Source organism: Sorghum bicolor, chromosome 1, assembly GCF_000003195.3.
Source record: "Sorghum bicolor cultivar BTx623 chromosome 1, Sorghum_bicolor_NCBIv3, whole genome shotgun sequence".
Lineage (NCBI taxonomy): Eukaryota > Viridiplantae > Streptophyta > Magnoliopsida > Poales > Poaceae > Sorghum > Sorghum bicolor.
In genome coordinates, this window is record NC_012870.2 from 24,620,163 (window position 1) to 24,639,507 (window position 19,345).

The 19,345-nt window shown below is 40.8% G+C and overlaps 2 protein-coding genes and 1 long non-coding RNA gene across 3 annotated transcripts; all 3 read right to left on the bottom strand.

Annotated features, from left to right (window-relative positions):
- LOC8067364 (universal stress protein YxiE) lies at window positions 1,034–2,368 on the bottom strand. The gene is made up of 4 exons (XM_002467146.2): window positions 2,094–2,368; window positions 1,910–2,019; window positions 1,613–1,731; window positions 1,034–1,520 (listed from the first exon to the last, which is right to left on the bottom strand). Exons 1-4 carry the CDS (start codon window positions 2,275–2,277, stop codon window positions 1,409–1,411), a joined length of 525 nt encoding a protein of 174 aa, XP_002467191.1. The 5' UTR covers window positions 2,278–2,368; the 3' UTR covers window positions 1,034–1,408.
- Window positions 12,675–13,377, bottom strand: LOC110436622. Its single transcript, XR_002454444.1, has 2 exons — window positions 13,116–13,377; window positions 12,675–12,931 (listed from the first exon to the last, which is right to left on the bottom strand). It is a non-coding gene; the product is annotated as an uncharacterized LOC110436622 (long non-coding RNA).
- LOC8064874 lies at window positions 13,856–16,627 on the bottom strand. The gene is made up of 2 exons (XM_021451072.1): window positions 16,340–16,627; window positions 13,856–16,240 (listed from the first exon to the last, which is right to left on the bottom strand). Exons 1-2 carry the CDS (start codon window positions 16,421–16,423, stop codon window positions 13,856–13,858), a joined length of 2,469 nt encoding a protein of 822 aa, XP_021306747.1. The 5' UTR covers window positions 16,424–16,627.

The window sequence follows — 19,345 nt, forward strand, 5'->3', positions numbered from 1 at the left end:
TTTTCTATCGGGATCACCTAGGATGATAGCCTTAGTTTGCATGAAAGGATTTACAGAGTTAAAGATGCCTTTCAGCGCCCTTTCTTCATGGAAGTATTCCTGATTGCTACCTGGTGCCTCTGGAATGAGAGAAATGCTGCCATTTTCAATAGAAGATCTCCAAGTCTGACCTCTTGGAAGGCTGAGTTTCGGAGTGAGGTCAAGCTGCATCTCTACAAGATCAAACCAAGTCTTCATAATGCTATCCTCAGTTGGCTTAATGCCTTGTAACTCCTCTAGTTTGTTAGCCCCTAGTCTGTTAGATTAGCCGAGTTTCTATTTCCTCAGTCTTCTTCTCTTCTCTTTTTGTTTGTTTTTTCCTCACTTGCTCTAACTTCTGGTTAGAGACTTAGAGCTCATTTCTGTAAGTTTTCTCTGAACTTTGTTTACTTTTAATTCAGTTGTCAGGGGGCTTTGCCCCACAGTTTTCGCTAAAAAAAAAGCCTAAAGCCTTATTTAGTTGCGACTAAAATCTAAATTTTTTTTTTAAAATTTCTCGTCATATAGAATTTTAGGGCACATGCATCAAGCACTAAATATTAATTAAAAAATAAATAATAACATAGTTTATCTATAATTTGTGAGACAAAACTTTTAAACTAATTAATCCATGGTTGATAATAACTGTAAAATACAAACAAAAGTCTTACGTGTCTAAATCTAAAAAATTTTGGATAGTTCCACCTAAAAATCAAATTTTTTTCAAAATTCCTGATTAAATCTTGTAGCAAAAACTTTTCAAGATTTTCAATTAAATCTTGCGGCATAAAACCAAAAACTTTTTCAAAATTTCCAATTAAATCTTGCGGCAAAATTTTTTTCAAAATTTCTCATTAAATCTTGTAGCATATATACGGAGCATTAAATATAGACAAAAAATAACTAATTACACAATTTATTTGTAATTTATAAGATAAATTTTTTGAATCTAATTAGTCTGTAGACAATAATTGTTAGTGCCAAAAAACTTTTCACCCCACCAAGACTAGTAGTCTTCGAATAAATTTACTCAGTTTTATTTATTATTTCTCGTCAAGAGTGTAAAGATACTTTACTTCGTCGAACCATGATTTTTGCAACGTAAAGAAGAATCGAGATGTTCATCACGGCGTGGTAATTTACACATTTACCTACTAGTACAAAGCAAGCATGGTGATTCTTTGAGTCCATCGACATGAGAGGAGAAGCACGGATAGGAGAAAGATGGATCCATCTAGAGCAGAGCAGAGAGCAGGGAGCAGGGGGCGGGCAGAAAAGAACGAATAGCAGCAGATCGAGCGCGACATGAGTGAGATACTGATCCGCGGCCTCCATCTGTTTGTTCCCTGGAGTTGAAGTTGAAGAAGGGATCAGACCGGAGACCGATCAGCTAGGTCGTCGCCCGGTGGGCATGCTCGTTTTCGCGAGGCGGCGGCTTGACCACCATGATCGGGCAGCTCGCGTGCTGCGCGCAGTAGTCGCTCACGCTCCCCAGGAACGCCCTGCAAACACACACGCACAGGAACGACTCATCAAGATCCATCGATCCATCGATCAGCGTGCTCCATTCAATCCAACATATACTGATATATACCTCTTGATGGCGCCGAGGCCACGGCTGCCGACGACGAGCAGCCCGGCGCCCATGTCTTGGGCGGCGCGGCACAACGCCTCCCTCGGGTCGCCCTCCACCACCACGCACTCCGCGCTCACCTGCGGCCGGCGCACCATGCCAAAATGTAATGCAGCCACGTCACCTCTCCCGCGCCCAATATGTCGGTAATCCATGCGTTTACGATTGAAACTACTATAATACTCTAGTATATATATACTACTTACTCGAGTAAATAAAAAAGAAAGAAGACCAAAAATTTTTTTTAAAAAAAGTTACCCCTCGTCGGTGGCAGATCTGGTTGGCCCTGTCGAGCAGGTTGCGCGCGTTCTCCGCCTGCGCCGCCCGCACCCTCTCCATCATCGACGGCGCGCCGTACACCGCGGACCCTGCGAGCCAGCGCGTGCCAGAGTTGAGACGCCTATGGCCGCAACGTACTAGTACTGCGGGGACGTGGAATCACCTGGCCCGACCGGGTACATCATGACGTGCCGGAGAGGCTCCTGGGCGTGGACGAGCACCAGCGCCGGCTGAGGCTCCTCCTGGTGCGGCTGCTCGGCGGCCGGGAAGAGGTGGTCGAGCACCCAGGCCAGCGCGTGGCGGCTGCCGTCGCTGTCGTCCACCGCGACCAGCACCTTCATCGTCATCGTCGTCGCTCTCTCTTGAGTCTCTCTCTCTCGGACTCCGGTGAGGCTTTTCTCCGATTGCTGGATGGCGTCGTCGATGTAATAGACATGTACTCCTATATATATATATATATATATACTACTGGTGCGGTAAGGTCTCAGTGGATAGACCCGATCGATCGACGCGAGCGTGGCAGTGACGCGTGTGCAGGTACAAGGCATGTCAGGGTCATTACGAGTCGTTCGTGTCTGCCATGCAGGCATACAGGACACGCAAATTGAACGGCGGCGCGGCGCTGAGAGCCGAGGCAGCCGCCATGGTACGCGGTCTCCGCCTGCTGTCGTCCGAGAGCGACACTCTCTCGGCTTCCGCCCGTGTGAAACTCTGCCGCTGTACCCGTACTGACCATCTGCCCTGGTATACGCGATTTTCGCACCGATTTCCATAGCAAAAGCCCAAAGTCCATTCGTTTCTCAACGAGCTTAAATAGCAACTCCAAAAGGCAGTTTTGAGCAACAAAAGGCAGTGGCTATTGGAAAAGTCAAGAAATCGCTCTCCAAATCGATCCAGTCACTCAAAATTGTTACATATGGGGATCATCTAAAACCGGTATTCTTCTATATTTAGAACATATGCCATGTCATTAGTCGTTCAACCAAATTGGCTCCACTAAATTAAATCCTATCGCGAGAAGAAAGAACCTCTTTCTGCCGTTCACAAGGGCGACTCCTGTAGTCCTGTCCGCCGTGGCCATCATTGGCCAGCTGCCCGCCAGGACTGCACGTCTGCACGCAGGGGAGGAGGCGAGCCGCACGGCCAGCTACAGCCAACCGCTGCCAGGATAGGGCAACAACTTACTTGCGTTGGCAGCGGCTCAACCGCATGGTCGCACCTGGAGCTCGGAGTTGAAATAATTCACTGTGAACATTTCTTACAAGCTGCAATAGGAGCAACGGAAAGAAAGGAAAATCAGGCAGCCAAATTGCCAGATATATAGTGGGAGCACATTAGCTGAATGATAGGTGGGTCTCACAATCGGAAGTTGCTAAGAGTGTTAAAATGCCATCCATCTTCCATCTTTCCACTAAACAGAGAAAACTAGAATGCTATGAGATCCATTTTTTAAAAAAAAGATCATTCCATCCCAAATTGTTCCAAACCAAACAATTGCTGGGAGGATCACCGGGACGGGATGGGGTGAACCCAAATTCAGCGGCCATGACCTTCTTCCTCTTTGAGCTTTTGGTCATGCCCTCTTCTTCGTCGAGCTCCTGCCCACGCCATCTTCTTCTTCGAGCTCCCGGCCGCTGGATGCACAAGCGGCGCAGGGCGCGGCGCTAGGAGGTCCGAGCGGCACTCGGAGGCAGTGCTAATGAAGCGGGTGGGCTAGGAGACAACGTTGGGGAGGTGGCGAGGTGCTAGAAAGGGGCGAGTAGAGATGGGACGACGGTGTTGGAGAGAGAGACGAGCAATGATGGGGCAACGGTGCTAGAGAGGGACGAGCAGAGCTGGAGAGGATGACGGTGGCAATGGAAATCGGGGGTAGCGATGGAAGTGGCGGCGAGGGAAGTAGATATGGAGAGCCAACGCTGGCATACGAGAGGCACGAAAACAGTAGCTAACTCTATTAGGAGTCTATTCGTTTGTCTGAAAATTCATGACTGTACCATTCATTTATTTGTTACGAGAGAGAAACACCGCTGAATAACTAACACATTCAACAGATAAGCTTAAGTGAACAAGATCGGTCATCCATGTTACTTAACTTATATACTCTAACTAAACAAATAAGAAAGACAATTTATCCCTCTTAGGTCTTCCACAATGTTATGCTTGGGTAGTGCTAAAAGAGGAGAGAGAACATTTAAGACACTCCACACGCTGTGTAAGGAGGTGCCAATGCCAAAAAAATGGAGCGGAGAAAGTAGTTACGTCGGTGCTCTAAACAACAGAGACTGTCTAATGCACAACCGGTTGTTTTAGTGCCTAGCAAACAACCGGCTGTTTTCACAGAAGAAAACAACCGGATTCTGTTTTCAATTGTTTTAGTTGTTTTTACACCTCAGAACGACCGGATATTTCAGTAGGCTAAAAAAATCTGGTTGATTTGACCCATAAAAACAACCAGGACCTTCTTAACCTGCAACGACATTAAATACAACAATCAGAAAATATTAATCAAAGACTAAATAAATAAATACATAAACAAACAATGAACAACAACCATAAAAAAATACTGAAAAGAAACAAATACATAAAAATGAAAAATTAACAAAGAAAAATAAATGAATGAATTAAAAGCCTTTAAAACACTCGAATCTCACATCAAGTAAATAATGGGTGTCAGGAGACAATCAAATACCTGAAATTTAATATTACAAGATCTATATATCAAAGGGACCAAATAAAAAAGAAAGGAGGAAAAAACTGAATAAAAATTCAAAAAATAGCAAAATTAATTCTATCAAAAACAAATTGAACAGAAATAAATAAACAAGAATTAAAAAGTAACACAAACTATACTGAATGCTAAACTGAAATACTAAACTTAATTTAAACAAAGAATATACTCAAATTAAAAAAACATGACAATCTACCTTAGTTATAATCAAACACTGCTGTGGTATCATCAACACACGGACCTTCTTAACCTGAAAAACCATTAAATACAACAATCATAAAATATTAATCAAATACTAAAATAAATAAATAAATACATAAACAAACAATGAACTTGAATAATACAGAAACATAAAAAAATGAATCTAACTAAAACAATAAATGACTAATTAATTGAAATATATAGCATGACAATCGACAGACTAAAACAAACAAATAAAAGAATAAAAATTCAAAAAATAGCAAAATTAATTCTATCAAAAACAAATTGAACAGAAATAAATAAACAAAGAAATAAAAAGTAACACAAACTAATACTTACATACTGAATGCTAAACTGAAATACTAAACTTAATTTAAACAAAGAATATACTCAAATTAAAAAAATAAACATGACAATCTACCTTAGTTATAATCAAACACTGCTGTGGTACATCAACACACATACCTTGTTAACGTGAAAAACCATTAAATACAACAATCATAAAATATTAATCAAATACTAAAATAAATAAATAAATAAATAAATAAATAAATAAATAAATAAACAATGAACTTGAATAATACAGAAATATAAAAAAATTGAATCTAACTAAAACAACTAGTATAGTGCCCGTGCTAACGCTACGGTTTAATTTTGGGATGCTTGTAAAAACAAAAATTATAGTCCGAAAAATATTTTTTCATGTAACAAGGCATAATAGAGCTATTTGTCTTATTATGAGCATCTATGTTACATTTTGTCTAACTCTTTAATCATGTACTGGACATCTTCGGGGATGTTGTCGAAACATTTATTTGCTTTGCTCGTCAAAATGTCCACCAAAAATTCCATCCTCAGCGAAGTTGAGTGCTTTGCATGGCAAATGATAATTAGTTATTATTATTTTTGTAGTGTAAGATATGTATTGTTATAGGCTATATATGCTTACACTGTTGATTTGTGGCAAATTTTTGCCGTCCCACAACTTCATAAAGTTGTATACAAGAAAGCCTCCCAATTTCCTGGACAAGAGTAGTTGTTATTGATGTGCACAATGAATGAATGAAATAACCTTTTTACTGACAAATGTGAAATGTATTACGAGTGGTTACCAGTATTTATTATTATCTGTAACCTTTGTTACAAGTGGATATTCTCGCTTCCATTTATAAATATTGCCGCTCCACTTTGCATTTGTCAGTCCCATGGCGAGACCGAGTCTTCTAGCAATAGTGTGTAGTGTGTAATGTAGGTATATATGCCATTTTTTGATTATAACCCCCCAAACATGTCTCATCTTGAAGGGGGTCCATAATAAACACGGTTTTGTTTTGCATATCCAATATAAATAAAATGAAAGTTCCGTCCTTATAATATAGTAGTAGAATCTAAAAACAAACATAGAAACTATTAGTGGTAAACAGAATGAATTAATTTTGTAGAGCAATACACATAACATAACTTACATGGCTACAATCTTTAATTTTGTACTCCATGTTTGGCCAACACTCTAGTACTTTTCTTAGTTTTTCATGGTATTCCTTATCAATCTTACCACAACATCGCTGATCTTGTCCGAACCTAGTTATTTCCTGATGATTTTGCAAAAAAATCAAACATCTTAAGTAATTATTATACAACTAAATATTGTAAGTATTTGATAAATTATAATTTTTATTTCAACTTACAGCAAATTTGAGGTCCATGAAGTGATATTTTTGTTTCTTCAGCATCATGTCTTGGTTGCACACAGCTATCCGAATAGCCATATTTAAGCATTCATGATCCATCTCTTGATCCTCGTTTAAAATATTTTTAATCTTCGTAAGACCTAAAGAAATTGGGTACGGTCTTGTACTCCGTACCCAGTCTTTGCTAAATAAACAATGACAAAGATTAAATTAATTTTATAGGAAATCTAGGACAAACAACAGAAATATTTAGAATGACTTACTCAAAAGTTTCATCACTTCCAATCAAATGGATGATTGTGTAAATTGTTGATAATAGATCTTCTCTACTTTTCCACTTTAATGTACGTGTTAACTTGATGTCACCTGACATTAAAATATCCAGATCATCTAGCTCTGTGACGTCATCATCCTCAATATTGTCAGTCTCATATTGATTTCCATCATCCGGTAAGCCTCTTGCTTCATTTAATGGGGAGTTATACAAGATAGCAGGTAGTTTATACCTGAAGTTACTTATATCTTTCTGAAATTATGAGCAAGTTCTCATATTAACCAATCAAAAAGCAATGACTATGTTTAGAAATTAATTTTTTACATGCTGAAAGCAATTACCATATAATTAATGAGCCATAAACCACAGCTACATCTGTCCATATTCCAAAGCAATTTTTTTAAAAAATATATGAGATATAGTAGCTGGTTAGGTCATGATAGAAAAATATTTTACCCATCTTTTTGCATTTGTTCAACAATCTTATGTTTAATCTCCCAAGTTGACACTTCGACACCGTGTTTCCATTTTGTTTTGTCCAGTGGTGTAGAGAGCAGTGCATGCTTTATGAGTCTTTCCATTCCTATTAACTGGATTGATCGACGCATCAAAATTATTTAAGAAAGAGATACCAAAGAGTTGTAAACAAGTATGTGCCTCAGTCGTTTTTTTGTTTACCGTATATTTGAGATCTGTCCAGTTTGTCATATTTTCTCCAAATGAATCCAAAACATGTATTTCACCTTCTGAAGCATTCACGACCGCTAGGTACCAGTGAAACTTTGTAATGTTGATCGGAAGAAAGACCTGCAGAAATATAGATTTATATAAATTATTTATTTACTTTTGAAAGGGTTTAAAAATTTACATGACATTTTTTATAGTGAAGCCTACCATATCAACATCTAAATAATTTTGAACCCTTGTCTCAACCACGTCGTGTTGAGTATAGCTCAATTTCGTCTCATCTTGCTCTCCGTCACCTCGTAGCAATTGAGAAAACCATGTATTCTCCAAATAAACAGATCCACCTTCTCTACGAAGAAGGTGCTCTTCATTCTGCATCAATTGTATATAAAGACTTATAACCTGCAAGTTTTTTATTTTTCATTAATTGATTGGCAGATATTTGACATGGACATTATTAGTTAATATTATAGAATCAGGTGTTAAACATGCTTACAGCGCCATTTACTTCCTCATTCCCAGAAAAAAGGCAATCCATGTCATTTCTTTCTCCCCAGCAATCACCAATTCTAACAAGCAGATGTTTTTCACTTTTTTCTTTCATATATTGAATTACCTCAAGATCCTGTGGCGTACACTCATAATCTACAGAGATATTAGTAGAGAGTAGAGATAATTAATTAATTCCCAAATTTAAAGAGAATTGTTTGAATTGATGATGAATTACCTTGAGGCATGACTTGTGCCATGTTTGATTTCTTTGGCTTGTTATACTGAGGCAATACCAACAAATTATTTGCAGGATGCATGAGCTCTTTGTCTTTTTGTATCCGTGGCGTTTTAACGTCATTATCATTGAGCTGTACGTTATCAGGCTCAATTGTAATTACCTACATATGCAATATAATAAACATATATATTATTTATATAATATTAGAGATAATAAAGATTTTGTACGCAGTGGTCGACATGGCTCAAATATTTGAGGCTATTTGAGTTGCTGGAGGAATTTGTTGCGTACGTCATCCTCGTGAGCACGCTTCCGCTTCTTTTCTCCATCCTTTTCTTGATGAACTATTTTTTTGCCCTCGCCTTTTGTTTGGACATCTACATCACTTTTACCCCGCTCTGGTACTTTTTGTTCTGCAATTATTTTAAAATAATCACAGTAACATACATCTAACCGGTACTTTTTGTTCTGCAATTATTAAAGTAGCATGAGTGTGTTGTGCTAATATAACTCACCAGAAGTAGGCATTGGATCAATATGGACTGTCCGTTGGCCTCGACATCCTGGAACATAATTATCATTTATGTGTAGCCAATCTATGGGCTTAACGGACTCATCTGTATCCATTGTTGTCGATATTTCAGCATCATTCTTGTTCTGTATTTCTTGGCTAGAGTCTTGTTTAGAGACTGCTCGCATTTCCTTCTCGAGAACTATCTGATCATTCTCGACAGGTTCGGTTATTGCCTCAGTGTCTATATCTTTTTTAATAGATTCTGCATTCGGATTGGCAAAACATAAATTAATTTAAATTTGGAAACTAAACTTATGACTATGTGGGATGATTAATAATGAATTATTGCAATGGAGATTCAATGAGACTAATAATTATTATAGCATTGATTGAAGAGTGGTTCACCTGCGTGTATGGGCATGGTACCTTTTTTTTCGGGTGTTACCTCACTTGTCATCAAGTTTGGACTATTTACCACCTCAGGCACCTCCACAGATTTGTCTATATCTTTTTTAATAGATTCTGCATTCGGATTGGCAAAACATAAATTAATTTAAATTTGGAAATCAAACTTATGACTATGTGGGATGATTACTAATGAATTATTGCAGTGCAGATTCAGTGAGACTAATAATTATAGCATTGATTGAAGAGTGGTTCACCTGAGTGCATGAGCATGGTACTTTTTTCTTCGGCTGTTACCTCACTTGTCATCAAGTTTGGACTATTTACCACATCAGGCACCTCCACAGATTTGTCAACAAAGGCATGATCATGCTCCATTTTTTTCTCCTATGACTCCAAAAGAATATGATTGTCAACGTACAATATAGAGAAATTATGGTTTAGGATCTTTAGATGGGTGACCATACCTTACTCGTATTGCGGCTGCCTGGACAACGGCCGTGAAATCAAGCACGTCGTAGTGCTGTTCGAGGTGTCCTCAGTCTTTGAATTCTTTGAATGTTCGAGAACTCTAGGTCGGCCGCGCGTTGTTCACCGTTGGTGGCGGCTAGGGCGTGTGAGGATGCAGTACGCCCGCAGTTAGGGCATGTGAGGTCTTTCGGGGCGGCGTGCGTGCACAACTGCGGCCACGCGTTGTGATTAGGCCCGTGTAATGCCTAATTCATATATTATTATATGGGCCCTCGATTCCTTCTTTATCCACCAACACTCCAGCGTACGGACCAGCTGCCGGACCGTGAGCTTTGAGCACCTGGCTTGGCAGAGGAGGGGCTGCGCGAAGCGAGGCGACGCACGGTGTCCGGTGGTGGGTGCGGCGAGGGACGCGAGGCGAGGACGCGGGGAGGCGGCGGACGCCTCCGCTGACTCAGTCGGTGGGAGCGGGAGGTGCGCGGCGCGGGGGAGCTGAATGTCCGGGCACCCAACGGTCGGCACCACGTCGGCCGCGGCGGAGGCTAACGGCGGCCGGTGCGGGGACCCCGGGGCCGTGGCGAGGCGGCGCTGGGATCTACCCGGCAAGAAGCGAGGCGGGGACGCGCGAGGGGGGGGGGACGCCTCCGCTGAGTCAGTCGGCGGGAGCAGGAGGTGCGCTGCGCGGGGGAGCTGACTGTCCGGGCACCCGACGGTCGGCACCACGCCGGCCGTGGCGGAGGCCAACGGCGGCGGGTGCGGGGACCCCGGGGCCGCGGCGAGGCGGCCAGGAACATGTCATCCTCGTGAACACGCTTCCCCCGGACCCCCTCTTCTTCCCTGACCCCCTCTTCTTCCCTGACCCTGGTCCTTGACGGCGTCATGGTGAGGAGAAGCGAGCAACCGAGCACGAGGAGAGCGACTGCAACGCAGAGAGGAACCTTCACTTCAGCCCAGCAGAGGTGAGAGACCCACTAAAATCCACAGTTCGAATCTTTCCCCAGTCCCCATCTCTAATTTTGAATCGACGGCATGCCGATGGCAAGGCCACGAGAGGTGGTCGGCACCCACCGGCCACGGCCAGTGCGGCGCCATGCTGCCCGTCTGCCCCCTGCGGCCGGCCGGCCGCCTGTGCCCCCGTCCGGCGCTCTAGGCTCCGGCCTCCCACCAATGTGGTGCTGTGTCTGTGGCTGGCCGCTGCTGCCTACTGGACTGCTGCTGCTCTGCTCTCTGCTGGCTGCTGCTCGATAGCAGACAAGTTTGCCAGAGAGCACCACCGGCAGCACCTGGATTGACCCAAGGTTGAGGGGACTGCAATTAGCAAGAAGTGCAAAATTAAATGGTATTGTTCATGAGCATTTCGATTTGTCAGTCTAGCAATTTCTACCTTGTGATATTTTTACTCTTGGTTCAGGGTATGCAGTTTTTGCCGGTGTTGTTTATTTTAGGTATTGGTGTTGTATTTATTTTATTCTTGCCCCATGAATATAAGATCTGGTATTCCAATGGTTAGAGTCACTTCTCTGGACCCTTGTATGATTATATGAATATAAGAAATATAACAAGATGGATTTTTTTGTTATCTATGTACCAATATAGAAGTTTCTGTGATTGATGAATTGGTTGTTTAGAGCTGAAATTCCCACAAATTCGCCAAAATTTTTTGGCTGATTCTGATCTTAGAATACCTCTGTTTTGAATTTGAAAGGAAATATATGCTCTATTTTTATCTGCATGTAATGGTTTCAGTGCTGTTGTTTCTGATGTGATTGTGATGATCAATATATCATTCTTTTTTATCTTTTCTTTAAGAAGTTATTAATCCTAAGTGCCACACTTCATACTTCCTTGTTGATTCTTTCTATGTACTGACGTAGTAGTGGTTTCATTTTCAGTTCAATAGGGAGGCAGATGGCTCATTGAGACCTTTGCCAGCAAAACATGTGGACACTGGGATGGGCTTTGAGCGTTTAACTTCTATCCTTCAGAATAAAATGAGCAATTATGATACAGATGTATTCATGCCAATATTTGATGCCATTCACCAAGTATGTTTGTCATCTGCGTGCATCATACTTCAAGTTACTTTATTTATGTTTATGCACAGGAGTGCATCTAGATATCATATTCTATGGATATATGCATTGATAATTTGGTGCGAACATGTAAATGCAGTTGGCTGGCGATGGAATTCAACCATACTCTGGTAAAGTAGGTTCTGATGATATTGGCAAAGTTGACATGGCTTACAGAGTAGTCGCTGACCACATAAGAACCCTTTCTTTCGCTATCGCTGATGGTGCTCAACCTCATGTGTAAACTCATTCTTAAACACTTTTCGTTTTCTATTTCAATTATGCTTCTAGGGCTTTGTTATTATCTATTATAGAATGGAATTTCCCCCTTAATATGTGTTCATCTGTAGGTAATGAGGGAAGAGAGTATGTTCTGAGGCGCATACTTAGGCGAGCTGTTCACTTTGGTCATCAGAAATTGCAGGCAAAGCAAGGATTTTTTAGCTCGTAAGAAACAAGCCTTTATCTGGACCAATATGTTTGCATAACTCTATTTGAACACGGAATGCTACAAATATATGTTTAATTGGTAAAGTTACTATGTTTATTGTGAAGTAAGGCACTCAAGTGAAAGTAAGATTTTGGATGTTTGTCCACAAAACTTTTCTGCCTTGTGATACTTTTACTCTTGGTTCAGGGTATGCAGTTTTGGTCAGTGTTGTTTATTTTAGTTATTGGTGTTGTATTTATTTTATTCTTGCCCCATGAATATAAGATCTGGTATTCCAATGGTTAGAGGCACTTCTCTGGACCCTTGTATGATTATATATGAATATTAGAAATATAACAAGATGGACTTTTTTGTTATCTATGTACCAATATAGAAGTTTCTGTGATTGATGAACTGGTTGTTTAGAGCTGAAATTCCCACAAATTCGTAAGAAGTTTTCGCTGATTCTGAGTTTGCTTAAATGTCTTTATATCATAGATCGCCAAATTCAAGGCAAAACTGTAGTAATGACTTGTTGGGATTCACCAGACTTGCTGAGAAGCTGCAGTGCGCTCCCTATATATCAGGTAAGACATATAGATAGTTTTGTATCAGAAATTCAACACACACATAGTTTATTACAGTACAACCAAACAATTGTTTTGTTCAGTAAAGTCTATTATTTCTTGACAAAGTGCATCAACTTGTTATGGTCTCAGGGCAATGAAGATGCCATTTTTCTTTGTGTCATGTCATATGTCCCATGTCATCTTTGATAAGGTTTGGCACCTGTCAACACTGCAGAGTTGCAAATTACACAAGGTCAGTTACCACACATCAACATTTATTTTGTTTTCTACAGTAGAGATATTTTTCACTATAGTGAATGCCAGAAGCATATGACATAGTATAGTATGTTATATGAGGCTCATAAATTATACAAGAGAGTACTACTGGGTTAATGTTCCTGAGTATCATGTACCTGAGTATACCAACAGTTTATCACCAATTTAGGACATCTTTGTAAACTATATTCTTTGTGTTCTTCCCTGTAGTATCCAATTCCTCTTTTGGTTTTGCTAGAATTCTTGTAGTTGATCTTGACACCCCCCTTGATAAACCAACATAAAGCTGTCTATGCGAGAACACGGGCTCTGGAAGGTAGATCCCTACGTTTGGGATGGTTTGTCCCTGTGATTTATTTATTGTCATGGCAAAACTTAACCTCACTGGAAATTGTTTTCGCTTGAACTTGAAAGGAAGAGAAATATCATCCGAGGGAGACAATGGTAGCCTTGGTATGAAAACTCTTTTCCGCACATGCTGTCCACCAACGATCTCAGCATCAATTGCATTGTCTTGCAATGCCCTGACCATAAGCCTTGTTCCATTGCACAAGCGTTATTAGGATCTAGATTGCGTAGAAGAATCACAAGACAATTGATTTTCAGTTTCAGCTCATGTGGGGGGAGGCCATTTGGAGTTATTGAGTTCAAAAAATCAATAGGGAAGTGATTTTGAGGATCATCAACGATTGTGTCAAAGCTGTGGTAAACCTTCTCCTCACCTGGAAACCTTTCAATCATCAATGCGTTCAGCCTATCAACATGTTCATTTTTGGTTGATAGAATGGCCCGTCCGCTCATATAGGCAGCCGATGTTGCATGCTCTTCAAGTGATGGGAACACTGAGGAAATGAGTCCATTGACTGCCTCGTCCATGTTAGTATACAATCACAATGTCATCAGGGAGTCGAACATAATCATCTCCAATTGTTTCTTCGGTTCCGTTTCCGATTCGTAGCAGGTACTCAGAAAACCAAGGGTCTGACTGTGCTCTCATGTTTTGTGACAGTCGTATCTTTCTTATTTTGTCCCACAAATATGATTTCTGCAAAGTAGCATCAGTTACCTGTGCTCTTGTCCCACGTGGCACCACAGGAAGGACCTGTCTAGAGTCTCCTCCAAATACCATGACCTTCCCTCCAAATGGCAAACCACATTCCATGATATCCTGTAGGGACCTATCAAGTGTCTCGACACACTGTCGCTTGGTCATGGCAACTTCATCCCAAATAATCAACGAGGCCCTACGAAGTAACTCGGCAGTGCCACTTTGCTTTGAAAAGCTGCACATGGTGTTCTCCCCAATTTTAATTGGAATTTTAAATCTGGAGTGTGCAGTGCGTCCTCCAGGCAATATTGATGCTGCTATACCAGATGTGGCTGTTGCAATGGCTATTAAACCTTTTGATCGAACTCTAGCAAGGAGCGCCTTGTATAGGAACGTCTTTCCTGTTCCTCCCGGACCATCTACAAAAAAAACTTGGCTCTTATTGGCAAAGACATGCTGAATGATTTCATCAAACCCTTGTCTCTGCTCCTTGTTCAGTGAATTAAAAATATCTAGGTGTTCTTGGTCAACATAGACATTCTGCTCCTCCCTAACCTCTTTCATCATGTCAATGGATGTTGGACCCATCTCACAAATAGGTGGTAGACCATAATCTCTAATATTTTTTCCCATCGAGTGAAGCATATCCCTTATGTCCCTAAGCACCATTTGCTCCACTATCGACGGGTTGCTGTTGTCCCGACTGAAGTCTCCACCTAGCGCCTCCTTATGCTTCTCCCACAGTCCACCTATGTTAGTGGCCTCGCCAAACACAAGAATTGTAGCAAACAACCTCCGCAAGGCACACGGCATGTGAAAAGTGGTGGCCTCAGTCAAGCAATCGTCGATTGATCTATCTGTCTCAATAAGGCCTCTTTTCTCACACGCTTCCCTAAAAGTAGAGTATGTTACACCAGCCACTGTTCTCAAATCCTCAAAAGATGTTGCACCTCTCACATGATTTAGTAGTACTCTTAGGAAGTATCTCTCCCCTTCAGCAGGGTTAGCATAGACAATCCGCCCTATCTGCGCTGATGCTATTTTTCTTCTTTGCCACATCTTTTTCCCTGTGATCCACCGGTAGTGTTCTGGAAATTCCCTATATAATATTTTCCTTGCTGCCACTTCTTCACTATTTTTACTGAAATATTCTGTCAGTGTTGTCCTATTAGAACTGGTGCGACTCACAACATCCTCCAGGTTTTCATCCTCATTATATGTCACAGACTGCATATTAGGCAAATGTAGCTGAAGTTGCAATACTGCAGGATAAACTCCAAACATCGGGAATCCAAATATTCTATGCACAGCTTCTGGTGCAGATATGTACCTAGCATTCCTATACTGTTTTATTTCATTGATGACACCATCATCTGTATCATTTTGATCTGCATTTACTGAGATTGATGCTTGGTCATGGCCTTTATAAACGTACTTAAATAGATACTTCACTGCTTTAATGCTTGAGCATGCCTCAACATTTATGTGACAGTTGTATCTGAAGAGCAGACCTGGGTTGTATGGCACCACCCACATGTTATCTAACTCTGCTTTCCTAATCTTGACTCGACGTCCGTCATCCCTTCTCCGGTAGGTTGGATAGGAGTCATTGCCTTGTTGGGTTGCCTCACAGAACTGTCTAGGGTATTGAAACCGACACTCTTCATTGACCATGCATGCACATTTTTTGTTTAGCACTCCACATGGGCCATGTAGCATATGGCTGATAACAAGATCATGCAAGTCTGGATATTTGTCCTTGTCTGGTATCTCTGCTGAAATAACTCGATCATATGCATCTGGGGTGGTCAACTTACTCCCTGATTTCATAATCAACAATAAATGCTCATGTGGCAGACCCCTTTTTTGGAACTCTGTAACATGAACATATGCAGCGACTTCACCAAAATACTTCCTCTTGATGAGTAGATCTTTTAGATCCCGCAATTTTGCCCTGTACACTCTCGCAACCAGCTCCGGCCTATCTTGTGGGTCCTGGCCTGGTTCTAGATTGCTTGTTATCTCTTCCCAGTATGGATTGCATGTCATGGTGATGAAGTAATCAGGCTTGCCAAATCGCTGCACAATAGCCATAGCATTAAGGAATCTTTGTTGCATGTCTCGATCGCATCCTGGGAATGATCTTGGCAACACAATTCTCTTTCCAACCTTAGAACCCTGCGTCTCACCAACAGAGATAACATCAACCAGTCCCTACAATAATAGATTTTGGCACTTTATTTTAGCTTTATGTAATTCGAATGTTGCCAAGGTAATAAAAATATTTATGAACAGTAGAACATGATTGGTTACCTGGTATAATTCCGCACGTATAAGTTTTTGATTATCAGGATTAGAGTACCAATCTAGTCTCATGGACTCAATTTTTATATACATATCCACAGCCCACTGCTGGAAAAGACGCCCTCCGAATAATAAAATGTTGAAAATTCCCCGTCTAATTTGCAACTTGAAGCAGTAGTATTCTCGTGCAGTGACATATCTAGAAGATTGTTCTGCAGCTGCACCCAGCACGTCCACTTCTTGTACGTCATTGTCTCCTTCTTGCACTTGATTCTCCGCTGCAAGTTAGTTAAAACATTAGAGATCACGGGCGACTGGACTCCAGTATATATATTATTGAATCAGCTAATACCAGTATATATATATATATATATATATATATATATATATATATATATATATATATCATTATGAGTTAATACCATGGTTATTAGTAGATGCCGGTGTTGAAGCTGGTGGAGCGTCTGGACTTCCACTGTACGGACTCCCACTATACGGCATAAACTTGTTCCATCCTGTTTCTCCTCGTGGGTTATATAAAGGATAAGCTAAGGGGTTATAACAACCATGCCATGCTCGGATATATTGTGGACGACGATCAGATTTCCCATATACTATTACACTTCTATCAAAACTTCTTTGTGGATCGTTCCCTTCCATCCAGATAGCAGCAACTTGGGATGTCGTTGGGGCATTGTACCTTCTTTGGTCAGGTGTGACATTTGTATTGAGTTCGATCCGGTACTCATCCAAATTTGGAAAATCCCTATTTCTCCTAAAAGTACTCACATATGGGTTATCTTGCAATATTGCAGGGATAGTCCGTATGAGGTTTACATTAAGATCGGGGGATCTTTTGACCCTATGTGATAAGGCCCCATCTTCTGTATCATAAAAGTATAACTGTAGATGTCGAGCACTGTCATCACCTGCCACAAGATGGTCAAGACGGTGGTACAACCCGCCCTGAACTCGAAATGTGTAAACACCAGACCCTGCTGGACTTTTTACACTATCGTTAGTGGTGACCCCTAGACTTGCAAACGCAAAATGTGAGTTGATATAACGTATATGTTTTCTGAAATACTTTGCATCACTATGCACTTGGCTTGTGAACAACCTCTTTAGCTTTGAAGGAACATCTGGTATATGTATCTGTACTTTGCCCTTTCTACAACAAAACCCGGGTGTCTCATATTGAAACCTAATCGCACCACAATAACTGCAGTCAGCGACATTTCTCAATTTATGTCGTTCTGGTAGGTTTTGGTAGATGTAGTCATATGGATCATCATGTGGCTGAACATTCGCAGCCTTTCCCTCTGGAAGCACGCGATATGACTCATAGCGTTGACCTTGTGCATGTCGCTGAATGAATCTGTCATCATCGTCTAATTTTTCATTGTGCAATCCATGTCCATCTTCCATGTCATCTTCATCACCATCCCTTCCACCATTTATTGGTTCAAATAGTTCACGGTCAAATTCTTCTTCATCGGAGTGGACATGTACATGGTTCCTGTGTTGCGCGGGTAATTGTCCTTCTGCATAAACACATTTAATATTACCAAAAAAATATTAAAAAACATAGTATAGTAGGAAAACAGAGTGTCCTTGATGTGCAGACCTGTGTCAGCTGTAATAGGTGGTTCCCTACGTATAGGAACATAATTATTATTTTTGTGTAACCAATCTGTAGGCTCCTCAGAGTCATCAATTTGCACTATTGTCGATAATCCAGTTCCCAAATTCACACTTGCGGTTGTGGACGGTTGAACAATTACTCCACCACTGTCTTGGTTGGCAATGATCGTGGTTTTATTATTTTGCAACTCAGCCTTTTTTCGTGCTCGATATTGACGTTGGTACTCAGCAGCCTTCCTTCTCTTTTCTTGTAACTCTTCGTTGGTCAACTCAACTTTCCTCTTTTGATGTTGGTTATTTATTGTGTCCATCACTGTGTTAGCAGTACCTGCATATCCACTTCTGTGAGGCTAGTCATCAATGGGATGAGATATGCCACATGAAGTGATGGTAATTGGTAGTTACCTTTGTTCAAAGGTAGTCTACTTTCTATCGTGGCTCCTGTGAGCAGTCCACTGTAGCTATGATTCTCATCTGTAGTTGGCTCAGTATTTGCCTCGTTCGTAATGAATGGTGAATTTTGGTCTATCCCAAAATGCTGATTACCTGCATAAATTGTTGCAGTAATATTTAAATGGAGTGACATTTCGTATAAATTGTTCCAGTAATATATATTAAAATAGCGTGACATCTCGTATTTCTAGTATAATAATTCATGTCATGTATGCGATATTTACCAATAGCCGTAGATTCTGAATTTCCGAACATGGTTGTTGTGCCGTTGCTAGTATCGTTACGATCCCTATATGCATGTGGTTGGATATTTTCCTTGTCCAAACAAAGTGCAGAGTTCTGAGATTCGGCATTCTTCCTTTGTCTATATTGACGCAAGTATTCACGTTGTTTCCTTCTCATCTCCTCCTTTCGTTCGTCGGACATCTCGGCTCGACGAGCCCGTTGCCGCAAGTTCCGTTCTTCCCTCGTCCGTCGGGCATCATCTATAGAGAGAGATAGGAAATAAATAGACACCCACAAATACTATACATGTACCCTATTTGGCATCATACCTGCGACGTTAGTGATGTCACTTAGTGCATTGGGCGTATCTCGGACCGTCGACATTGAGTAGGTGAGGAGGCAACACCTTTTGATTTTTGAAAGGATCGCGGTTGTCCAGAGAAACAAATAATAACGCAGGCATAATTTAGTAGAGAGATAAACAAAATTTAAAGCAGGTAGAGTCAATTTTTTTGAAATCTGTAATTTAGTATAGAGAGACAAACAAATAATAACGCAGGCATAAATTCAGAGAGATAAACAAAAATTAATGCAGGCATAAATTCAGTAGTAGAAGTATAATATATATATATATATATATATATATATATATATATATATATATATATATATATATATATATATATATATATA